Genomic DNA, 26284 nt, shown 5'->3' with positions numbered 1-26284 from the left:
ACAGCAGAATGAAACACTGCCTGGTCCTGCGCCATCCTCACAGTTGTTTCTGTGCTTGCACCCATTGTTGTAGCACTGTGTCAATCCATCTTAGTGAAGGTCGTCATCTTTTTCGCCGACCCTCTACCAAGTATGATGTCCTGCTGCAGGGACTGATCCCTCCTGATAACATGTCCAAAGTTTGTGAGACTCAGTCTCGTCATCCTCACTTCTAAGGAGCATCCTGGCTGTACTTCTTCCAAGACAGATTTGTTTGTTCTTTTGGCAGTCCATAGTATAAAATTAGATGAGTTAATCCATGTGAGATATTTTAGAGATGGGTCTAGTATATAGTAAAAAAAAAAAGTGTATAGTAAGTGCTGATAAATATTGCCTCATAATTATTTCTAGCCTTTTTTTTGTTGTCATCATTCTTTTCTGCCTCATTACCTCAATACCATTCTTGGCTGTCTCTAATTGGTAAAAGTCTCTATTTTGAATCATAGTCCCTCTTTATGTAACTTTTATCCATTGGTCTTCTGTGAAATCTGATGTCTTTGTGGTTTGCTTCGCTTTCATTTTTCTGTCAATTTGATCCTATGTACTTACATTTTGTAAAAATTCTGCAAAATTTCTGATCTTTAGATGATGTACTTTCTCGTTGTCTAACACCCATGTTATTCTTTTAAAACTTTTTACAAGGTTATATTCTTTTAAAGAATGAAGAAATACATGCATTCATGCAGCAAGAATGGGAAAATTCATTTTCCTCTCTCCTCTTTCTACTTCCACTACCTTTTGCAGAAGTAACCACTGTTAATAATTTAGAATACTTATGTTATTTTTAACAAATGTGATTGTTGCTCTTCAGCATACTTTTTTGACTTAACGGTATATTTTGGTCATTTTTCCATCCTACCAGTCTATTTAAAAAAAAAAAAAAATTTTTTTTTTTTTAGCAGTCTATTACTTTTTTTTTTTTTTAGATGGATAAAAGTCTTATTTTTACTAATGGGTAAAAAGTAATATTTTAATTTTTATTTCCCTGATTAGAAGTAAGTTGAACTTTTCTTTATGTATTGGCCCTTTGTATTTCATAGTATGTAAATTGCTTGACTGGTTTCTACCCTGTGCCCATGTTTTTGGTTGTTTCTTAATGATAGAGATTCTGTATACTCTTATATTAATTATTTTTTAAAAAATATATTTTGCTAATATTTTATTTCAGTCTGTTTCTGTCCTTTAATTTTATTTATGGTATTTCCTTTCTCAGAAATCCTAATATTTATTTAGCAAAATTGGTTGATTTTTTTTTTTCCCTTGTAGATTCTCCATTTTGTGTCCCTTAATTTTATCAGTAAATTTATAATTTCATGCTATTTTTAAGTATCTCTCTTCTGTTACTTCAGTGGGTTCTTGGTAGAGAAAAATGTAGATATGTGTGCTCAGTTTGCCATCTTGAGCACAATTCAAACAGGCATTTAAATACCCTGTGTTCTAGGGCATTGGCCTAATTTAATAATTCTCTATCAGGAGGTTTCACAGATGGGCAGCCGTACATAATGGTGGATGAACCCTTATTTAAATACCCTGTGTTCTAGGGTATTGGCTTACTTTAATAATTCTCTATCAGGAGGTTCCACAGATGGGCAGCCGTACATAACGATGCATGAACCCTCATTTAAATACCCTGTGTTCTAGGGCATTGGCCTAATTTAATAATTCTCTATCAGGAGGTTTCACAGATGGGCAGCCGTACATAATGGTGGATGAACCCTTATTTAAATACCCTGTGTTCTAGGGTATTGGCTTACTTTAATAATTCTCTATCAGGAGGTTTCACAGATGGGCAGTCGTACATAATGGTGGATGAACCCTCGTTTTATTCCTTAGAACCGTTTCCAGTGAGTTGACTTATTAGCAAGTAGAATAGGAATTCTGTAAAGGTTTAAATATGCCAGCATAACTTATTTTTTTAAATCCTTTTAAAATTTTTATAACTTGAAATGTTTTATGATATGTTTAATAATTCTTGTAAGTTTGTTTACTTTCACTGGATATTTATTTAAAATTTTTATTTTAACCAAAAGAACACCTATGATATAAAATATTTTTCTTTTATCTAGATTAGGGACACCTGCAGCTATCATGCATTCAAGTTTGTTGTAGGAGTATTGGTATTGTATTTTAGTTTTCCTAGTATGTAGTATACTCCTTTTTGTCTATGTTGAATATATATTACTTTTAAAGTGAATGAGCCCCGTGTAGTTGTATTTTTTTTCTTTCTGTTAATAAAATGCATATAGGGTATTGGTGTTCTGTTTAGTTGTGGGATATTTTGCCTTCATCAGTTTATCCTGTGTTCATAACTATGCCTCATTAAATAATATAAGCAAATATTTCTCTGATAAATTATTCCACTTATTTGTCTGTGTCAGTGATGAATTTGGGTAGTGAGTGATTCATTTTGCTGTCTAGGTAATCACAGACTAAATGGATTGGCCTTGTTATTTAAAAAAAACTTTGGTACTTGGGTGCAGATTTTGACTGGGGTATGAATCAAATTGGTAGCACAAAGATACCAGGAAAACGAAAGACAAGAGAGATGGTGAATGTCTGCAGACAAGCGGACAATGTAATAGAACACACACTGGTGAGTAGTGGATTAGGGAATCAACCATAGGAGATGAGTGCTCAATAAATCCCTGTAATCTTTGTTCCTTTGTCCCTAAAAACATTTTTAACTCTGACTTTGGCTTTCTATGACTTGGTAGCCAAACTCTTTGAAATTCACTAATGCTTTTCTATAAGCTCTTTTCTCCAAAGTTCCCTTTTTGCTTCGTAGTATTTTTGGGGCCATCCATCTTACTGCATATATAAAGTAGCAGAATTCATGTAAAGAATATGTCATATCCTCTTCTTTCTTTGAGTTTAAAGTAACTGATTACTGTGACATCAGTAAATTAGCTCTGATTTTCTGCTTGGTCTCTTCCCTGAGCTACTCTTGATTATTATCTCTTTTGTAGTTTCTGATTTGAATTTTTGAATTATTTTTAATTACATTTTTATTATTTTACCTTAGATCCACCTATCCTTTATTTTATTTTTTATTATTTTTATTGTGCTTTAAGTGAAAGTTTACAAATCAAGTCAGTCTCTCATACAAAAATTTATATATACCTTGCTGTGTACTCCTGGTCGCTCTCCCTCTAATGAGACGGCACACTCCTCTCTACCCTCATTTTTGTGTCCATTCACACATTTTCTGACCCCCTCTGCCTTCTCATCTCCCCTCCAGACGGGAGCTGCCCACATAGTCTCCTGTGTCTACTTGATCCAAGAAGCTCACTCCTTACCAGTATCATTTTCTATCCTATAGTCCAGTCCAATCCCTATCTGAAGAGTTGGCTTTGGGAATGGTTCCTGTCTTGGGCTAATAGAAGGTCTGGGAACCATGACCTCTGGGGCCTTTCTTGCCTCTGTCAGACCATTAACTCTGGTCTTTTTATGAGAATTTGAGGTCAGCATTCCACTGCTGCCCTGCTTCATCAGGGGTTTTCTGTTGTGTTCCGTGTCAGGGCAGCCACGGGTTGTACCCGGGCACCATCTAGTTCTTCTGGCCTCAGGCTGTTGTAGTCTCTGGTTTATGTGGCCCTTTCTGTCTTTTAGGTATCCTTCATATTTCTTAATGCATTTTAGTAACCTTAGTTTAACATGCATACGTTAAAACATTTGTTTCCTTTTTTTCCTTAAGGCCTTTAAAAAAATTAAATGTTATATGAAAATGAAGGATTTTTTTTTCTGTTTTCAGACCATGCATTTGTCTGATTTTTTTTTTTTAATTTAGAAAAATCACAGAAATACTAATAGCTAAGATTTATATGCTCATCACGGTGATGAGTCCAGTTATGAATTATTCCTCTGCAGAGGAGGTTTGGAGGAGACGAAGCTGGTTAACGGTGTGACTGGAGGGCCCACAGCTTAACTACTTCACCTTCCTCATATGCTGGGTCAGAGCTTCCCTTACGGAACAGCCACCAGGGCTGCACACCCACCCCTGCAAACCAGAGCCTGCTCTGCCTTTCTTGCCTCTAGAGTCACCGAAGTCAGCTCCAGGCTTCCTGCAAGCATTGTTCCCACCAAGGTGGAGGCTTCAGGCCCAGTTGGGCTCACTTTGGGATGCCATTGAACTCACACACATTTCTTCTAAACATCCCCCCTCCGGTGCCTCTTTTTTCCCTCTCTTCCTATTCCCCCACAAATTTGAGCTGCAGGGCTTCAGACTGAATAGGAGCTGGGACCTAGAACAGGCACCTGCTGGGTGGTGCTGCTTGTGCATCCACCTAGAGGCATGCCCACAGAGGACGCTGACCCTGGGTGGCAGCTGGACATGGTGCCCCTGCTGGTAGGAGGGAGTGGAGGGCGCTGGGCAATGTGGGTCAGCTTCCCTGAGGCTGCCTAGACACGCTCCCCTAGGGAGAGGTGCTCCACAGCCATTGCCGCCATACCTGCCACTTTGTAAATGTGAAATGTCAGATAACAAGAGAGTTGGTAAGTGAGGAGTAGGTATAGGTGTATGATAGTATATCGTTACACACCAATTCTTGGACTAAGATGATAAGTATGCTTCAGTTTTAATGCCTGGACGTTGTAAATGTACTTCCTTTCTTTAGAAAACCTGTTGCCGAAAGGTTGGTAAAAAAAATTTAGTAGAGCATAATTTACTCATTTGTAACTTATCTTTCATTGGCTACTGCTGCTAATAAGAAATTCTTTGGGAATTATCATCCAGGTCAAGGATATGTTAAGTAAAAGGTAAATGGTAACTGTATCTTAGGAAAAAACCAGGAAAATAAAGTATTACATTTTATATAATTTTATATAAACTTCAACTTGCTGTAATATTAGACCTTGGACTTTAGAAATATTCTAGAATAACTCGCCTTCCTTTTTACAGAGGAAAAAAAAAAAGAAAACCCAGAGGTAAAGGGATTCGTTAGAAATCACATGCTTCATGTCAGAGTAAAGGTTCAAGTTCTTAGCATCAGTTATAGAAGTTTTATAACAAGTGCATTTTTTAAAATTATGGTATACTAACTTTACTAATTAAATTCCTCTTGATGAGAACTTATTTTATCTTAGAAAATGGCCTTAGGCATTCTCTTTTAATTTATTGATTTAGAACAAACTGTTTGAAAAGATTTAGGGTAATTACAATGCACATGGTGTCCAGTTTGCTGATGGTATATTTCCTTTTTTGTAGTTTATAAAGTGAAGTATTTTAAACTCCTAGAATTAAATTTTACTTCTCCAGTAATAAGCAATAATCTATCCAAAGGGTTTTCAACATCAGCTTTCATTTTATAATGCAGAAGCTTCACTGTGATATAAAACCTTATGACATTTTAATTAGGAAAATAGATCATAGAACTTCATATGATGGAATAAATTTCCCACTGCTTGCATGTTCTACTAAACTGGAATGAAAAATATATTAAAACTTACATTAAATTAGATCTGTTTTCTGAGTTGAGCCATGAAAAGGGATAGAATGAGGATTATGGAATGTGTTTGGGACTCTGTGGGGGTGGGGTCAAGGCAGACCTTTAATGATAAAGGAAATTTTGGCCAGGGCATTTGGTTTACATGGTTCTTTCCCGTCTTATTTTTTTTTTCTCTTCATTGCAGGCAAAGGGGAAGATAGTGATGTACTCAGTATAAATGCAGATGCTTATGACAGCGACATAGAAGGCCCATGCAATGAAGAAGCAGCTGCTCCCGAGGTCCCGGAAAATACAGTCCAAAGTGAAGCTGGTCAGATAGATGACTTGGAGAAAGACATTGAGAAAAGTGTGAATGAGATTCTGGGACTGGCAGAGTCTAGTCCAAAGGAACCCAAAGCAGCCGCCCTGGCTGTTCCTCCACCAGAAGATGTCCAGCCTTCTGCACAGCAGCTGGAGCTGCTAGAACTTGAGATGAGGGCAAGAGCCATTAAGGCGCTAATGAAAGCTGGTGACGTAAAAAAGCCAGCATAGTTACTGAATTTGAATTTTAGGTGTATTTGAATGAAGCCATGTCATATAATTTTGTATGTGAAGTTTATTTTGGGTCTTATTTGGCATTTCTCATGTAACTCTTATTAGGTAAACTGATCATAGGCCTAAAATGTCTGGTTGTTTTTTGTTACTTTTATATATGTGTGTGATTGTTTTATGAATTCATGACAAATATAGTTGGATAGCCTGGATATTTTGTTAGATTAGTAGTTAGCTACGTCTGCAAATTAGTAGTATCTTGAAAGCCATTAGCAAAGAGTCACAGTGTTTTTTCTTTACTTTTAAGTATTTTGACACCAAACCTAAATGCTTCAGAAAGAGTGACCGAGCACATTGCTCTTAAGGCTACCTGTATTTCGCAGTAGAATATTAAATTATTACTTCTAGATTTGTTAACAATTTAAGAAATTTTGTTTATCTGCACTTTTAAAATACATGCTGTCTTGGAGATGCCTTCTACTGGTGTGAATTTACTAGTTAAAACAATCGCAGTTTTTTATAAGGATGAGATCCCAAATAGCTGAGAAAAATTTTTTTTTAATAAGTGAAAATAAGTGACTTAATTTACAGCAATTATTAACAATGTAGAACTAATTGCCCAAGTTTAATTCCAGCAGACAAGTCAGTCTGACAGGTATTTGATATTATTGGACACTTAGTTCAAGTTTTTTTGTTTTCAGTAAAAAAGGAACAAATTTTCATTTACATTCCAAGCTATCAGGAAAAGGAGAATGTTTTATTGTATAATATTTCATTTGGTGTTTTATCTTGAAGATCTGAGGTGATATAAACTCCATGAGTCAAAAAAAAAAAAAAAAGACTCTCGTTCTGGAGCTGAAGACTTTTGATACTTTTCCAAAAGTGAAATTAATTTCAGGGACCTTTGATAGGTTGATGTCATCATTAATCTAATTTTGTATAGTTTTTGTAAATAAATTAACATCCTGCCATAATGAAAAATGCTTTTTCCTCCCGTCACTAATTGCAGTTGTTTGATACCCAAAATAAACTTAGATAGGGACCCCTAACTTAAAATAAATTAATTTTTCTTCATGAATATAAATCTCGGACTATTGTTTTATATTTGATTACAACTTTAGCATATTTTATTTATAAGTGTTATTACTGGTGTTGGATGAGAATCTTCCTTATATGTAAAGCTCTTGTAGGGGTTGTATTTTACTAGCTGGCTTAATTATATGTTCATTTTAGCAGCTTTCTTATGGAACTGGAGGGCATTTATTAAACATTGGAGTTGTAGTTACAATTTTTTTTTTTTCCCAAACATGCCTTTAAAATAACCCTGCCTTTTTTTTTCTTTCTTTCATGAATCTTTCTGATGAAACCCAGAGGCCTATATCATTTGAGATGATTCTCTTACACTGGTAAATATGGATATGATTTAAACAGTAGTTCTCATTGTTACTGCTTTAGGATGAAAAAGCGTTGATTGTGGTAAAATAATTTTTCTATTCCAAATTAAATTAAAAGTTAAAATAATAAAAATAATAAACTTCACTGCTGCTTACAAATTATAAAATGCAATAGATGTCATTTGTGCAATTAAACATTTGGCATGAAGGTAGAAAAAGGCCTGAGTGCTCTATGACCTATTAAAGTCACCAGATTCATGGAGCATTGTGTGTGTGTTTTATTCAGTGTGCAGAATGGTCGGGAGAACATTTGACTGGAGTGGGTATGTGTGAGGTAGAATGAGCTGAACAAATTAGAGGCTACTTAGATGCCTACCTTGGAAAAATCAACTTTTTCTCTTGTTCTTTTTTTTTTTTTTTTCCTTCATACTGAAAAACTTGAGAGGTTTTTAAGAATGAATAATTTTAGAGAATAGGAATAACTTTGTTTTAAAAATGCCAAAATAACGGGAAAATACCATATATTAACCTGGTGCTGCCATTTAAATCATCAGCTCCCAGGTATTTGTTGAATGCCTCTAAGGTGTTCAGTCTTGTTCAGAATATTAAACTGGGAAACGCTATAGTACATATTTATGTGTGGAATACACTGATTAATAAAGATATGGGTGCTGGTGCTTCTTACGCCTAATTCCTCCTTTTTGCCAAGGTAAGGAAAATTTCTAGCACTATTAATTAAATTAGAACAGCCAAAAAAAAAAAAAAGAAATGACAGCTTAATTTCCCATTCAGCATCAAGCAGTCCTGATATTTGGCTTGACCCAAGTCTTGAAGGATAGGTGGCAGCTCATAAGGAGTCCTCCACATTAATGAGCAGTTACCTCAAGCATAAGCCTTAGCCTACTTTTCTATGTTCCTACTAATCTACACACAGTATATATCCTAAAAACCTATCACCTGGTTACTAGCATAACATTCCCATTATGAAAAAATCACCTGAACCCTCCATATCTTTTTATTGTACACCTTCAATTCCTTAAAACTTTGAGGGAGTAAGTCCTTTCCTTGTAAATCTTTTTGCCAAAACTTCTTTTCCGCAAAATGTTAGATTTAGAGCGTGGAAATACCTAGAGGTATTTTCGTGAGCGTGCTATGCTAATTTTTTTTACAGCAACATGTGGAAGAGGATTGGCATGGTGGCGCTCATGAGGGTACCTTGTGGGGGAGGGCACATCCAGCAAGCGCAGAGGGTGTGCATTATTTGTGTAAAATACGATAGTTATCTGAATAAAGGTGTTGTGAATCTTTTGATCAGTAATACAAATTACAAGAAAATATGCATTTTTAAAATGCCATCTCAGGGCAAATATGAAGCCACAATTTGGGCCAGATCTGTATAGCAGCATCTGTATAGCAGCCTCAAAGTGTTAAAAATTCTCAGCCCTATTCTATCAGAAAAATTAGGAAAAGAGAGTCCGTAGTACTCTTCCTTTAATGTATCTATCTAATCATTAAGATCCAAAAAACCACTGTGTTTTAATTTAAAGCTGCTTTAGATATTTTGGAGCCCTGGTGGTGCTGTGGTTAAGAGCTTGGCTGCCAACCAAAAGGTTCCCAGTTTGAATCCACCAGCCGTTCCTTGGAAACCTTATGGGGCAGTTCTTCTCTGACTTGTAGGGTTGGTATGAGTCGGAATTGGTTCGACAGCTACGGGTTTGTTTGTATGTTTGGTTAGATATTTTACATTTTCTTTATCTTCAAGTAGCATCCCTTTTTAAAACAAAAAAAGTTCTAGAAAGTAATCAATAGGAGCTCTATTTTCCTTGATCTTTAATAATTATTTTAAACTGCTTTGTGATCAATGGGTAAGAGCAGAAGGTTCTGGTTCTGTCCTAACAAGCTGTGTAACCATGGACAAATAACTGTAAAATAAGAGAAATAAATAATCAGTCAATAAGAGACTTAGCTATATCTGTGATTTCAATAAAGGATGCCATGAAATTTTTGAAACGTATGGAACTCTCTTGAGGTTAAGTATTATCTCCTTCCCTTACTCACATTCAAAGTGAAGCAGTCTATTTAATCTTTGTCCCTCAGTGGTGCTGAAGATGAGCAATGGTCTTAAAAGTTATTTTTTTCCCCTTTATCACACTCTTCATTGTCAGGATGACTTGGTAAGTATACTGTTCAGAATTGCTTGCTTTGGCCCATAAACTTAGGTTAACTTATTTTTAATTTATGGCTTTATTTATTTCAAAAAAAAAGTAAATTACTTTAAAACTCCGTTTTTTTTCAAGCCTTATAGTAAAAAATAGCATTCTCCTCAATCCTTGCCACATACTGCACTTGCTTCTGAGAGTTAACCACTTCCGAATCTTTTAGCTGTTTTTTCTAGTGTTTATCTCTGTATTTCTAAATAACATAATTGTTACATTATTTCTTGGTATTGTTTTAGATTTTAACTTTTGATCTGTTTTGGAATATGAAGATTAATCTCTATTCCCTCTTCTCCACAATGCATGTACCTCTTTCCCTCATCCTCCCAGTACAGTGCAGTTCATCACAGTTTTTGGTTAAGTTAACATTTAATATTTATACAATTTTGATGATGTACATACTATTAAAACTGGGCTGTGTGCTGCCTGTAATTATGTTTCCATTTTTTCCCCCAAATTTTTGTTTTAAGGTTTTTGGAATTAATTATGTAATTACGTTGTTATTTCATTTGCTTATTTCCTGTGTCGTAGACCCTAATTTATACCCTAACTTGTTGCTGTTGTTAGGTGTCCTTGAGTCAGTTCCAACTCAGACACCCTGTGTACAACAGAATGAAACACTGCCAGCTCCTGCGCCATCCTCACAACATTGCTGTGTTTGAGCTCATTGTTATAGCCACTGTGTCAGTCCATCTCACAGAGCGATTTCCTCTTTTTTGCTGAGACCCAAGTCTTGAAGGATAGGTGGCAACTCATAAGGAGTCCTCCACATTAATGAGCATTCATCTGCCAAGAATGATGTCCTTCTCCAGGGACTGGTCCCTCCTGATAACATGGCCAAAGTATGTAAGACAAAGTCTTGCCATCTTCACTCCTAAGGAGCATTCTGGCTGTACTTCCTCCCAGACAGATTTATTCATTCTACTGACAGTCTATGGTGTATTCAATATTCTTCAACACCAAAATTCAAAGGCATCAATTCTTCGGTCTTCCTTATTCACTATCCAGTTTTTGCATGCATGTGAGGCAATTGCAAATACCATGGCTTAGATCAGGTGCGTCTTAGTCTTCAAGGTGACACCTTTGCTTTTTAACACTCAAAAGAGGTCTTTTGCAGCAGATTTGGCGAGCGCAATACATTGTTTGATTTCTTGACTGCTGCTTCCAATGGGCATTGATTGTGAATTTGTCAAGTGAAATTCTTGACAATTTCAATCTTTTCTCTGTTTATCATGATGTTGCTTATTGGTCCAGTTGTGAGGATTTTTGTTTTCTTTATGTTGAGGTGTAATGCATACTGAAGGCTGTAGTCTTTGATCTTCATCAGAAATTTTCCTCCAGAGAGATTGAAAAGGTAATTAAAAAACTCCCAGCAAAAAACAGCCCTGGCCCAGATGGCTTCACTGGAGAATTCTACCAGACATTCAGAGAAGAGGTTACATTGGAACTAAAACTATTTCAGAACATAGAAAAGGAAGTGATACTTCCAAATTCATTCTATGAAGCCAGCATAACCCTGATACCAAAACCAGGCAAGAGACACCACACAAAAAAAGAAAATTACAGACCAATATTTCTCATGAATATAGATGCAAAAATTCTCAACAAAATTCTGGCTGATAGAATTAATCATATCAAAAAAATAATAAATCACAACTGAGATTCATACCAGATATGCAAGGACAGTTCAACATTAGATAATCAATCAGTGTAATCCACCACATGACCGTCTCAATTGACGCAGAAAAGGCATGTGACAAGGTCCAACACCCATTCCTGATAAAAACTCTCAATAAAATAGAAAGGAAATTTCTCAATAAAGGGCATCTGTGCAAAACCAATGGAAACCCTGGTGGTGTAGTGGTTAAGTGCTATGGCTGCTAACCAAGAGGTAGGCAATTCAAATCGGCCAGGCGCTCCTTGGAAACTCTATGGAGCAGTTCTGCTCTGTCCTAGAGGGTCGCTATGGGTCAAAATTGACTCGACGGCAGTGGGTTTGGTTTTTGGTTTTATACAAAACCAAAGGCCAACATCATTCTTAATGGAGAGAGGCTGAAAACATTCCCCTTGAGAACAGGAACAAGACAAGGATGCCCTTTATCACCACTCCTGTTTAACCTTGTGTTGGGAGTACTAGCTAAAGCAATAAGGCAAGAAACAAAGGGAGTCCAAATTGGTAATGAAGAAGTTAAACTCTCCCAATTTGCAGATGATATGATATTATACATAGAAAACCAAAAAGACTCCACGAGAAAACTACTGGAACTAATAGATTTCAGCAGAGTAGCAGGATACAAGATAAACGTACAAAAATCAGTTGGATTCCTATACACCAAGAAAGAGATGAAAATGAAATCAGGAAAACAATATTTATAATTGCCCCGAAAAAAATAAAATACTTGGGAATAAATCTAACCAGGGATGTAAAAGACCTACGCAAAGAAAACTGCAAAACACTACTGCAAGAAACCAAAAGAGATCTACATAAATGGAAAAACATACCATGCTCATGGATAGGTAGGCTCAACATTGTGAAAATGACAATTCTACCCAAGCAACTTACAGATACAGTGCAATCCCAATGCAAATAACAACACCATTCTTTAAAGAGATGGAAAAACTAATTATTAACTTTATATGGAAAGGGAAGAAGCCCCAGATAAATAAAGCACTATTGAAGAATAAAATAGGAGGACTCGTACTACCTGACCTCAGAACCTACTATACTGCTATGGTAGTCAAAACAGCCTGGTACTGGTACAATGACAGAGACATTGACCAATGGAACAGAATTGAGAACCCAGATGTAAATCCATCCGCCTATGGTCACCTGATCTTCGATAAAGGCCCAAAGTCCATGAAATGCAGGAAAGACAGTCTTTTTAACAAATGGTGCTGGTAAAACTAGTTGTCCATCTGCAAAAAAAATGAAACAGGACCCATACCTCACACCATATACAAAGACTAACTCAAAATGGATCAAAGACCTAAATATAAAGCCAAAAACTATAAAGTTCATAGAAGAAAAAATAGTATCAATGCTAGAGGCCCTAATACACAGCATTAACAGGATACAAATCACAACCAACAACACACAAGCTCCAGAGGATACGCTAGATAAATGGGATCGTCTGAAAATTAAACAGTTATGCTCATCAAAAGACTTCACAAAAAGAGTAAAAAGAGAAGCTACAGACTGGAAAAAAAATTTTGGCTATTATAAATCAGACAAAGGTCTAATCTCTAAAATCTACAAGAAAACCCAACCCCTCTACAACAAGAAGACAAATAATCCAATTAAAAAATGGACAAAGGAAATGAACAGACACGTCACCAAAGAAGACATTTAAGTGGCCAACAGACACATGAGGAAATGCTCAAAATCTCTAGCCATTAGAGAAATGCAAATCAAAACCACAATAAGATACCATCTCACCCTGGCATTACTGGCACGAATCAATAAAATAGGAAATAACAAATGTTGTAGAGGCTGCAGGGAGATCAGAACTCTTATGCAGTGCTGGTGGGAATGCAAAACGATACCAATTTGGAAAATGATATGGTGCTTCCTTAGAAATAGAAATGCCATATGATCTAGCAATCCCACTCCTAGGAATGTATCTTAGAGAAATAAGAGACATCACACAAATAGACATATACACTCATGTTCATTGCAGCATTGTTCACAATAGCAAAAAGATGGAAACAACGTAGATGCCCCTCAATAGATGAATGGATAAACTGCGGTACATACACACAATGGAGTATTATGCAACGATAAAGAACAATGATAAATCTGTGAAGCAGCTCATAACATAGAGGAATCTGGAGGGCATTATGCTGAGTGAAGTAAGTCAATCACAAAAGGACAAATATTGTATCAGATCACTACTGTAAAAAATTATGGAAAGATTTACATACAAAAAGAAACAATCTTTGATGATTACAGGGGATAGGAGGGATGGGGATGGAAAAACACTAAATAGACAATAGATAATTGGTAACTTTGGTGAAGGATAAGACAGTACACAATACTGGGGAAGCCAGCACAACCTGTTCAAGGCAAGGTCATGGTAGCTCCATAGACACATCCAAACTCCCTGAGAGACTGAATTGCTGGGCTGAGGGCTGTGGGGACCATGGTCTCGGGGAATATATACCTCAATTGGGATAACATAGTTTATAAAGAAAATGTTCTACATTCTACTTTGATGAGCAGCATCTGGGGTCTTAAAAGCCTGTGAGTGGCCATCTGGGATACTCCACTGGTCTCACCCCTTTGGGAGCAAGGACAAATGAAGAAAACTAAAGATACAAGGGAAAGATTAGTCCAAAGGGCTAATGGACCACATCTACCACGGCCTCCAAGAGACTGAATCCAGTACAACTAGATGGTACCTGGCTACCACCACTGACTGCTGTGACAGGGATCACAATAGCGGTTCCTGGACAGAGCTGGAGAAAAATGCAGAACAAAATTCTAACTCAAAAAGAAAGACCAGACTTGCTGGCCTGACAGAGACTGACCCTGAGAGTATGGCCCCCAGACACGCCTTCAGCCCAGTAATGAGGTCACTCCTGAGATTCACCCTTCAACCAAAGATTGAACAGGCCCATAGAACAAAACAGGACTAAAGAGGCCCAACAGACCTGGGGCAGGGACAGGAAGACAGGAGGGAACAGGAAAGCTGGTAATAGGGAACCCAGGGTTGAGATGGGAGAGTGTTGACATGTCGTGGGATTGTCAGCCAATGTCATAGAACAATGTGAGTACTAACTCTTTGATGAGAAACTATTTTGTTCTGTAAGCCTTCATCTCATTCCACAACTCGTCTGGTCTTCGGTCACTAGTGTTCAATGTGTCAAATCTATTCTTGAGATGGTCTCTAAATTCAGGTGGGATATACTCAAGGTCATATTTTGGCTCTCGTGGACTTGCTCTGATTTTCTTCAGTTTCAGCTTGAACTTGCAGATGAGCAGTTGATGGTCTGTTCCACAGTCGGCCCCTGGCCTTGTCCTGACTGATGATATTGAGCTTTTCCATTGTCTCTTTCCATAGATGTAGTCAATTTGATTTCTGTGTGTTCCATCTGGTGAGGTCCATGTGTATAGTTGCCGTTCATGCTGGTGAAAGAAGGTATTTGCAATGAAGAAGTCGTTGGTCTTACAAAATTCTATCATTCGATCTCTGGCATTGTTTCTATCACCAAGGCCATATTTTCCAACTACTGATCCTTCTTCTTTGTTTCCAACTTTCGCATTCCAATTGCCAGTAATTGTTGTGGAATGACATCAAGGACATCATCCATGAAGGAAGCAAGAGGTCACTGAAAACACAGGAAAGAAAGAAAAGACCAAGGTGGATGTCAGAGGAGACTCTGAAACTTGCTCTTGAGCATCGAGCAGCTAAAGCAAAAGGAAGAATTGATGAAGTAAAAGAACTGAGCAGAAGATTTCAAAGGACATCTCGAGAAGACAAAGTAAAGTATTATAATGACGTGTGCAAAGAGCTGGAGATGGAAAACCAAAAGGGAAGAACACGCTTGGCGTTTCTCAAGCTGAAAGAACTGAAGAAAAAATTCAAGCCTCGAGTTGCGGTAGTGAAGGATTCCATGGGGAAAATATTAAACGACACAGGAAAAATCAAAAGAAGATGGAAGGAATACACAGAGTCATTATACCAAAAAGAATTAGTCGATATTCAAGCATTTCAAGAGGTGGCATATGATCAGGAACCGATGGTACTGAAGGAAGAAGTCCAAGCCGCTCTGAAGGCATTGGCGAAAAACAAGGCTCCAGGAATTGATGGAATATCAATTGAGATGTTTCAACAAACATGGAACGCTGGAGGTGCTCACTCGTCTATGCCAAGAAATATGGAAGGCAGCTTCCTGGCCAACTGACTGGAAGAGATCCATGTTTATGCCTATTCCCAAGAAAGTTGATCCAACCGAATGTGGAAATTGTAGAACAATATCATTAATATCACAGGCAAGCAAAATTCTGCTGAAGATCATTCAAAAACAGGTGTAGCAGTGTATCGACAGGGAACTGCCAGAAATTCAGGCAAGTTTCAGAAGAGGACGTCGTTGCTGATGTCAGGTGGATCCTGGCTGAAAGCAGAGAATACCAGAAGGATGTTTACCTGTGTTTTATTGACTATGCAAAGGCATTTGACTGTGTGGATCATAACAAACTATGGATAACATTGCGAAGAATGGGAATTCCAGAAGACTTAATTGTGCTCACGAGGAACCTTTACATAGATCAAGAGGCAGTTGTTCGTACAGAACAAGGGGATACTGATTGGTTTAAAGTCAGGAAAGGTGTACGTCAGGGCTGTATTCTTTCAAGATACCTATTTAATCTGTATGCTGAGCAAATAATACGAGAAGCTGGAGTATATGCAGAAGAAGAGGGCATCAGGATTGAAGGAAGACTCATTAACAACCTGCGTTCTGCAGATGGCACAACCTTCCTTGCTGAAAGTGAAGAGGACTTGAAGCACTTATTGATGAAGATCAAAGAACACAGCCTTCAGTATGGATTACACCTCAACATAAAGAAAACAAAAATCCTCACAACCGGCCCAATGAGCAACATCATGATAAACAGAAAGGTTTGAGGTTGTCAAGGATTTCATTTTACTTGGATCCACAATCAACAGCCATGGAAGCAGCAGTCAGGAAATCAAAAGATGCATTGGGGAAATCTGCTGCAAAGGACCTCTTTAAAGTGTTGAAAAGCAAAGATGTCACCTTGAAGACTAAGGTGCGCCTGACGCAAACCATGGTGTTTTCAATCACATCATATGCATGCGAAAGCTGGACAATGAATAAGGAAGACCGAAGAAGAGTTTACTCCTTCAAATTGTGGTGCTGGTGTAGAATATTGAATATTCCATGGACTGCAAAAAGAATGAACAAATCTGTCTTGGAAGAAGTGGGGCCTGAATGCTCCTTAGAAGCAAGGGTGGCGAGACTGCGTCTTACATACTTTGGACATGTTGTCAGGAGGGATGAGTCCCTGGAAAAGGACATCATGCTTGGCAGAGTACAGGGTCAGCGGAAAAGAGGAAGACCCTCAACGAGGTGGATTGACACAGTGGCTGAAACAATGAGCTCAAGCATAACGACGACTGTAAGGATGGTGCAGGACTGGCCAGTGTTTCGTTCTGTTGTGCATAGAGCCACTATGCATCGGAACCGACTCGACGGCAGCAAAAAACAGTGGATTTTCTATGCCTATCTTCAGAATATGTCACTTTCTTCTGGATTCTTTTTTTTTATTTCCTTTAATTTTTCTTCATTTTGAGTTTAAATTTTTTCACCTCTTTCTCTTAAGACATTAGCTCTTAAGGAACACTCTTGTGTTCCTTCTAGTTTTCTGAAATTATTTTTTTTTTCTTTAAAACTCTTCCCTGAATTCTGGTACTTCATATCTTATTCTGATTTATGTTGTCTTGTATGATTTTCTTAATGACTTTTATCTCACTTTGAAATACATGGTAACAGTTCTGACGTATTTTGTGGACCTGTTTTTTTCTCTTTCTGGTTACTTGTGTTAAGGGGTGTTATTTTGCATCTTATTCTCTCCCTATCTTTTTTTATTTATAACAACATAGCATGGCATTTGGCCTTGATACTTCTGTTTCTCATTTTTTTTCCTAAATTTTATTTATTTTGTTGTTGTTGAGAACATACACAGCAAAACACACACCAATTCAGCAATTTCGACATGTACAATTTAGGGACATTGATTATATTCTTCAAGTTGTGCAGCCATTCGCACCTTCCTTTTCTGAATTGTTCCTCCCTTATTAATGAAGACTCACTTCCCCTGAAAGCCCCATCTAATCTTTCGAATTGCTGTTGTCAATTTGATCCCATATAGTTCTTAAAATAGTATAATACTGAAGGCAGACATTGTTTACTATTTGTCTTAGTTATCTCATGATGCTATAACAAAAATACCACAAGTGGATGGCTTTAACAAAGAGAAATTTTTTTTCTCACAGCCTAGGAGAATAGAAGTCCAAATTCAGGGCACCAGCTCCGGGGAAAGGCTTTCTCTCTGTTGGCTCTGGAAGAAGGTCCTTGTTATCAGTCTTCCCCTGAACTAGGCGCTTCTCAATGCAGGACCCTCAGGTCCAAAGCACACACTCTGCTCCCATCATTGCTTTCTTGGTAGTATGGTGTCCCCTGTCTCTCCACTCACTTCTCTCTTTTATATCTTAAAAGAGATTGTCTTAAAACACAATCTAATCTTGTAGATTGATTCCTGCCTTATTAATGTAACTGCCTCTAATCCTGCCTCATTAACATCACAGAGGTAGGATTTACAACACATAGGAAAATCCCATCAGATGACAAAATGGTGGACAATCACAATACTGGAAATCATGGACTAGCCAAGGTGACACACATTTTTGGGGGACAGAATCCAATCCATAACACTAGTTAAACTAAGCTATTGTTCAGTTTTAAGAAGACTTGAGATGTTGTTTCTCTTGTGAAATTCTTGTTCCTGCATTTTTAGAAGGAACCTGGTTAAAGTATTCTATCTTGATAGAGCTTCAAACTGTTTTGATTCTTACTGTTTAAAAATAGGATAGCTGGCTTACTGAGATTTCCTGGCTCCATTCCTTTCCCCCACTTCTACCTGCATTTCTCTTTCCTTGGTGTCAATTTTCTCTGCTATGGTAAGCTTTGATTCCATAGTCAGTTGTTTCTCTTCAGTGTGGGTCTCTGTCCTAGAAGGGAGCCCTGGATAGTCAATATCAAGGGTTCATAGTGGCCAGATTGTTTTGGCTTCTTTCAGACCTTATTATCCCCTGTACTCACTTGCTATTATTAGAGGCAAAACCCCTTCCAGTTTCACCTGTAGTCTCAGATGTGCTCACTGTGTTTTCCAGTTATTTGAGGTTCCTTCTACTTTCAGATCCATTAGATGCCCACTTCGCTTCCCACAGAAGTGCTGATATCATGAAAGTTTTTAAGGCTGTTGTCAGTGGTTTATTCGCACCTACTTGTACTTTGGGGTTTGTGGGCACTTAGTTTAATTTTAAATGTTGCCCATGATTTTTGGTTTTTCTTAGGAAGGGATTTGAAAAGATTCAAAAACTCTGCTTTTGTTACTGCCGTCTTCTCAGGACACTATACTATGTTTTCATTTTAAAATATGTGTTCAGTCTTCATTGTATACAAATAATAATAGGGTTAATTTTGTAAATGGTGTAAGATATGGGTCTGACTTCATTGTTTTCTGTTTCGCATGTGAAAATCCAGTTGTCCCAGTATCTTTGTTAAAGAGACTAGTCTTTCTTTATTGAAGGGAGCCCTTGTGAAAAATCAATTGGTCATAGATGTATGGATTTATTTCTGGACTCTCAGTTCTATTCCATTGGTCTATATGTCTATGCCATTGCCACACTGATAGTGTAGTTTGTTGGTAAGTTTTGAAATCAGGCAGTGTGAGTCCTTCAAATTTATTCTTTTTCAAGAATATGAACTCGAGGGTTGGCTTTTCCATTTCTGCAAAAAGGCTGTGTTCAATTTGTACATCACCTTAGATAATATTGATATGTTTTAAAGTCTTCCAATCCATGAATAGAGATGTCCTTCCATTTATATAGGTCTTTAATTTCTTTCCTCCATATTTTGTAGACTTCAGTATAGAAGTCTTTCACCTCTTTGGTTAAATTTATTCGCAAATAAATTTTTATTTTAGATGCTGTTTGAGTCCACCAGGTGCTCCTTGGAAACCCTATGGGGCAGTTCTACTTTGTCCTGTAGGACCACTATGAGTCAGAATCGACTCAACGGCAACAGAGTTTTATTATAAATGGAATCATTTACTTCAATTTTGGGTTTTTCATTGTTGGTGTATAGAAACACAATTGATTTTTCTGTATTAATCTTGTACCGTGCCACTTTGCTTAATATGTTTATTAGTTCTGGTAACTTTCTTATTGATTCTTTGAGTTTTTTAAAAAATAGGATCATATTATCTACAAAAAGAGATTACTTATTCCTTCACAATTTGCATGTCTTTTACGAACTTTTTTTGCCTAGTTACTCTGGCTAGAGCAACATTGTGTCACTTAAAAAAAATAAAACTGCTATTTCTTATTCATATTTCTTCATCACTCTTCTATTTTAGTATATCTTCTTCATTTAGGATGTATTTTCTCAAAGTCCAAAAAAGAACTAGAAATTTTGGTAACCGATTTTTTTTTCTTTATATTTGATGTGAGATTTTTAATGAGATTCTGTTTTTTTGTGTGATATTTAAAATAATGAAATTAATGGCAATTTGTTATTATTGCCTGTCATGTATATCAGTCTATTATAACATAGTCATAGTTTAAAAACAAAACAAAAAACTCTGCCTGACAAAAAATTCAGGAAGTAGTAGTAGACATTATTATATTTTCTTTTCGTCCCTTTAGTAAATGCTCAATGTAGTTGATAGTTATAAAACAATTGTTTGAGTATTAATCAACTATGCAATAGCTTCTTTGTGGGATTTTTCTATTAGTAAGCATGGAAGAAGAAAATATAATATCAAGAACACTGAAATATCAAATTAAAATCTGACTGTAAAGTCCTTCAGCTTATTCATGATTATATAAACTTTCGTGTTTATTTCTATGGGAAATCTGAAATATGAGGAAAGAAAAAAATGTTTATTATGTTTACCTTATTTATAGCCAAATTTAAATGTTAAAATACTGCATTTTTGTCAAGTTTCATGTTTTATAGCTCTTTCTTTCCATTAATATTAAATTATGTAAACGGAATACTTAATGTATTCTGAAGCCTGTAAAAAGGCTTTGCTGCACACTGGTTAATCAAACTGCTGCAGTAGTCACTGGGGAAAGAACCAAAGACTATAACTGTAAATACTGCGTGGTTATGAAACTGTGGAAGACAAGTAATCATTGCTGTTTTTTTGTTTTGTTTTGTTTTAATACATACTTTTACAGTCACCTATCCTCTTTTAAATCTACCATAAGATGTCATCCTTTCCATGTAATCTGTGGACTATTTTGTCAAACTGAAATGTGAATTTTAACCTACGTGGCCAAAATCAATGTTGGGTAATGTATTGTTTTCCATGTTGAGTAAATGAAGTCAATCCCTCCCAGTTATAGAACATGTTAACAGCAACATATGACAATGTAAGAACTTGGTAGTTTTCATGCTCCATTTATATATTAATTAATGTTAATTGATTTTTTAAAAGCCTGCTAACCTTCAGTGAAGAATAGGCGTTTTGCTGGTAGCTATTTTCTGAACCCCAAAAGTGAAACTTTATTAAGTGCACTGATTCAGAATTCAGGAACTCTTAAATGGTACCTCTTCTTGTGTGTATGTAAACATTGTGAATCCTCAATTTTAAACACATTGTGTGAGTTTGTTTGAAATTATTTCCCTTTATCTTCTAGATATTATTAGAAAATAAATTTTTGAATGGCTGGTAGGAGAATGAAATTTTTATCAGAGCTTATGGAACTACGAGATGGATAGGAAGCTGAGGGGCACAGCTACCTACCTTTAACTTGGTTGATGTATCTTCTTTGAACCAGCTCTATCTGACCAACATTTTTAGTAAATCTTTTTTGCCTGCTGTTCTTCCCTTTTCTCTTCTACCTGACTGTTAACTCTTTTCCTTTGTCCTTCTATGATTTTCCTGCCCTTCACTTTCTTTCTTCCTTGTTTTTGTTGTTGTTGTTAGGTGCTGTTAAGTCAATTCCAACTCATAGCGATCCTATGTACAACAGAAAAAAACACTGCCCAGTCCTGTGCCATCCTCACAATTGTTGCTATGTGTGAGCCCATTGTTGTAGCCACTGTATCTGTCCATCTCGTGGAGAATCTTCCTCTTTTTCCTCACCCTCTATTTTACCAAGCATGATGTCCTTCTCCGGGGACTGGTCCCTCCTGATAACGTGTCCAAAGTATGTGAGACGAACTCTTGCCATTCTTGCTTCTAATAAGCATTCTGGCTGTACTTCTTCCAAGACAGATTTGTTCATTCTTCTGGCAATCCATAGTACATTCAATATCCTTCACCAACACCATATTTGAAAGGCATCAGTTCTTCTTCCATCTTCCTTATTCACTGTCCAGCTTTTGCATGCATAGGAGGTGATTGAAAACACCATGGCTTGGGTCAGGTACACCTTACTCCTTAAAGTGACATGTTTGTTTTTTTTAACAAATCTTGCAGCAAATTTGCCCAGTGCAATGAGTAGCCTGATTTCTTGACTGCTTTACTTTCGTGGGTGCTGATTGTAGATCCAAGTGAAATGAAATCCTTGACTTCAATCTTTTCTCCATTTATCATGATGTTACTTATTGGTCCAGTTGTGAGGATTTTTGTTTTCTTTATGTTGAGGTGTAATCCATACTGAAGGCTGTGGTCTTTGATCTTCATTAGTAAGTGCTTCAAGTCCTCTTCACTTTCAGCAAGCAAGGTTGTATCATCTTCATATTGCAGGTTGTTAATGAGTCTTCCTCCAATCTTGATGGCACGTTCTTCATCATATAGTCCCACTTCTCAATTTATTTGCTCAGCGTGCTGATTGAATAAGTATGGCGAAAGGATACAACCCTGACGCACACCTTTCCTGACTTTAAACCATGCAGTATCCCCTTGTTCTGTTTGAACAACTTCCTCTTGATCTAAGCACAGGTTCCTCATGAGCACAATTAAGTATTATGAAATTCCTGCTTTTGAATGACCTTCAGAAAAGTTTTACTTGTGTGTGATATTAATGATGCTGTTCAATAATTTCCACATTCTGTTGGATCTCCTTTCTTTGGAATGGTTACAAATATGGATCTCTTCCAGTCGATTGGCCAGGTAGCTTTCTTCCAAATTTCTTGTCATAGGTGAGTGAGCCTTTCCGGCACTGCATCCATTTGTTGAAACATCTCAGTTGGTATTCTGTCAATTCCTGTAGCCTTGCTATTCACCAGTGCTTTCAGTGCAGCTTGGACCTCTTCCTTCAGTAACACCTGTTCTTGGTCATATGCTACCTCCTGAAATGGTTAATGTTGATGAATTCTTTTTGGTACAATGACTCTGTGTATTCCTTTTGTCTTCTTTTGATGCTTCCTGAGTTATTTAATATATTCCCCATAGAATCTTTCAGTATTGCAACTCAAGGCTTGAATTTTTTCTTGAGTTCTTTCAGCTTGAGAAATGCCGATTGTGTTCTTCCCTTTTGGTTCTCAATCTCCAGCTCCTTGCACATTTCATTATAATACTTTACTTTGTCTTCTCAAGCCACCTTTTGAAATTTTCTGTTCAGCTCTTTTACTTCATAATTTCTTCCATTGCTTTGGTTACTCTACATTCAAGAGCAACTTTCAAAGTCTCTTCTGACATCCATTTTGGTCTTTTCTTTCCTTCTTGTCTTTTTATTGACCTCTTGCTTTCTTCATATGTGATTCCTTCATATCATTCCACAACTCGTCTGGTCTTTGGTCATTAGTGTTCAATACATCAAATCTATTCTTGAGATGGCTTCTAAATTCAGGTGGTGTATACTCAGGGTTGTACTTTGGCTCTCGAGGGCTTATTCTAATTTTCTTCAACTTAATCTTGAACTTACATATGAACAATTGATGGTCTGTTCCACAGTCTGCCCCGGCCTTATTTTAATTGATGATATTGAGCTTTTCCATTGTCTCTTTCCACAGATGTAGTTGATTTGATTCTTGTGTATTCCACCTGGAGAGGTCCACATGTATACGTGCTGTTTATGTTGTTGAAAAAAGGTATTTGCAATGAAGAAGTGGTTGGCCTTGCAAAACTCCGTTATGTGATCTCTGGCATCATTTCTATTACCAAGGCCATATTTTCCACTACCAATCCTTCTTCTTTGTTTCCAACTTTTGCATTCCAACTGCCAGTAATTATCAATGTATCTTGATTGCATCTTTGATCAATTTCAGATTGCAGAAGTTGATAAAAATCTTCAATTTCTGCATTGTTGGCCTTAGCGGTTAGGGTATAAATTTGAATAATCATTGTACTAACTGTTCTTCAGTGTAGGCATATGGATATTATCCTATCATCTTCCTTAACTGGCCATTATTTGAAACAAAAGTTTATTTTTTATTCTTTTTTATCTTCTCAACCTATACAATTTTAAAGAGTAAAAATAAGTTTCATAAAACTTTATGCTTAAATGTCTGTTTTTTATTTTAAAGTAGATAAATTGAGAATTTTGTAATCCTAGAACCAAATAAATTTTCCAAATAAAAATTCCATCAGAATTTTTGGTGGAACGGGATATTAAAGGTCTAGTTCAAAATACCAACAAATTGAATATTTTTAATTGCATATGGATTTCAAAAAATCCATTTTTTGAATTAGTGTTTTTTCCTTAAAGGAAAAGATCAAATTTTTTGTCATGCCACTTTTCTTCCCCTTTTCCCACAGTCATTTAAGTGCATATAGTCACACAAATATTCACACTCTTTTTCCTACCTTTCTCCCACAACTTTGGCAAAAGTACATGAACACTATGTGATTTTGAGTTAAAAGGGGTTTTTTTTACAGCTTTGTTTTCTAATTTTTATTTCCTCATTTCTCGTTTGCAGTATTGTAGGTTTATTGGAAATAACTGGATGAAAGAGAACATGTGGAGAAGAAACACATTACTTACACATAGCCTATTTGATTTTTTTACCTTGTTCTCCAATATTTATAATTGTTATCTGTTGATCAAATTAGCAGTATGCAGTTTTTTCATTAATCAAATTTTATGTGTATATGTATGATGATACTCAATGTTGGCAAGAGCGTAAGAAGTAAAATTAAAAGAAAAAAGGCAAACAACAATCTGTACAAAAAAAAAAAGTTTGTGACAATATAAAAGCCAAAGCATTGATATCCTTAAGATATCAAGATTTTATACATTTAATCAAGAAACTGCAAAGTTTCAATTGTCTAGAATTGTGTGTTAACTATGAGAGGTGATTCTTCAAGCTTAGAGAATGTTGGAGGGGTGGGAGATTGCTGGGAGTTATACACAGGAAGGTCATACAATAAGGGGACATGACAGCTGACAGTGAAAACTATGGTTATGTTGTTCTTAAGAGACTAGCAGAATTCTTGTTTCCTTTAAATATCATACTACAATATGATAACTGATGTTTCCGATGGCAAACCTGAGCACAAGAAATGGGGTTCATGTGCAACTACGTGCAAATAACTTTTACAAAAATATGTGAAAAAAGATGTTTTGGTGTGGCAAAACTGCATGGGCAACTTCCTGATCGGATAAATGAGGCGTCAGTGTGCAATCCTTAGGCAACTTTGAAAACACACTTTGATATCCAGTTATGTTTGCTTCGAATCTTGATTGCAGTCAAACTCTTTAGGTTTGCTGAAAATGGTATAATTTCTGTTCATTGAAACAATAGAATAAAGGAAATGGAGTTGTGGACTTTGTGGTATAATGTCATTTGAAGCATAAGGTACGTTTATCATTGAAAACTGAGATTAGCCCAAGACCGAGTTTGATGCTTTGAATTGTGCCCCTGATGAGGAGCATAATTAGGGACAACAGGCTTTTATGTTTGGCAGGAGTGGGTAGGCAGCGGATTTACTTAAACTACATTGCTTAATATTGGTCTCTTAACAAGTTCTCCAAATATTTTTCCACATGTGCCCCTACACGTCTGGTTACTTGATATGAACAAGATCTTTTTATGGTTACTTACAGTTGAATGATGAATACCCTATAGTATGGTCGAAATGAAATATCACATATTTTGTATGTAACAAGTATGGATATTGCAACCTATCTGAAAGAGTTTAATTATGCTACAGTCAAGAAATCCAACTTTGTATTAGCTGTGAGCTACAGCTTCCTCACAATTCAGTATAGTATTGCAATCAACACTTCTCTGAGTGTCTTGTTTATTTTCCTGAAAGGAGAGCTTCCAAATAATATTTTCACAATGGTCCATGTAAACATTTAAATTTAGTCAAGGAGATGAATAATCTTTCCATTGTTGTAGAAGGTTTAATAAACAAAGCGTAAGTAAAACAATAAAACCATAATAAACTTAAAATGTTTGTCTAATGTTTTAAGTTTGGGTCATTTCTTTCTCTTTTTCTTCTAAGGATGGGATGGGGGAGAAGAGAGAAAACTTCAGATTTTTGTATTTAATTGAACTAACAGCGCATGCTGACAAGTAATAAATAACAGCAGTTCAGAGTGACTAAATAAATTGGTTTCCACAAGCAATGATTCATCTTCTGTCTTTCATTGCCATCAGGCTAAGAGACAGCTTCTTTTTGTCAGCTTGTAGGAAAAATATTTCACAGTGTAACAACCCTCTTTCTCTTCCTGCAGTGGAAGCTCTATCACCTCCTATGGTAGCTGCATTTTAATATATTTAAGTTAAACAATAATTAAGTCTATATTTGGTTTTTCATTTACTTAAAACTTTATGAAGCTATACTTGCTCTGTTATTGGTGTTTTACAATATTCGGGTAGGATCATACTGTGTTATTATTGGTATAGCTTGGAGAGGTGGCGAGGACTGGCTATAAGGGGATAAGAAACATAGTTCTATGTGGTGATGAAAATCTTCATAGAGAAGTCTTGCAGTTGGATTCCTCATTAGAAA

General features: G+C 36.5%; 1 protein-coding gene across 1 annotated transcript in view; it reads left to right on the top strand.

The window, feature by feature from the left end:
• The window catches only part of CAAP1 (caspase activity and apoptosis inhibitor 1), a 40731-nt gene extending 33026 nt beyond the window's left edge, over window positions 1-7705 (top strand). Inside the window, exon 6 of the mRNA XM_049895996.1 lies at window positions 5668-7705. Coding sequence (XP_049751953.1) covers window positions 5668-6014 — 347 coding nt within the window. The 3' untranslated portion in view covers window positions 6015-7705. The remainder of the gene's footprint in view (window positions 1-5667) is intronic.
• Window positions 7706-26284: the final 18579 nt, after the last annotated feature.

This window comes from Elephas maximus, chromosome 9 (genome assembly GCF_024166365.1).
Source record: "Elephas maximus indicus isolate mEleMax1 chromosome 9, mEleMax1 primary haplotype, whole genome shotgun sequence".
NCBI classification, from domain to species: Eukaryota; Metazoa; Chordata; class Mammalia; order Proboscidea; family Elephantidae; genus Elephas; species Elephas maximus.
The sequence above is the reverse complement of the archived record's forward strand: the minus strand, read 5'-3'. Positions and strand labels throughout refer to the sequence as shown.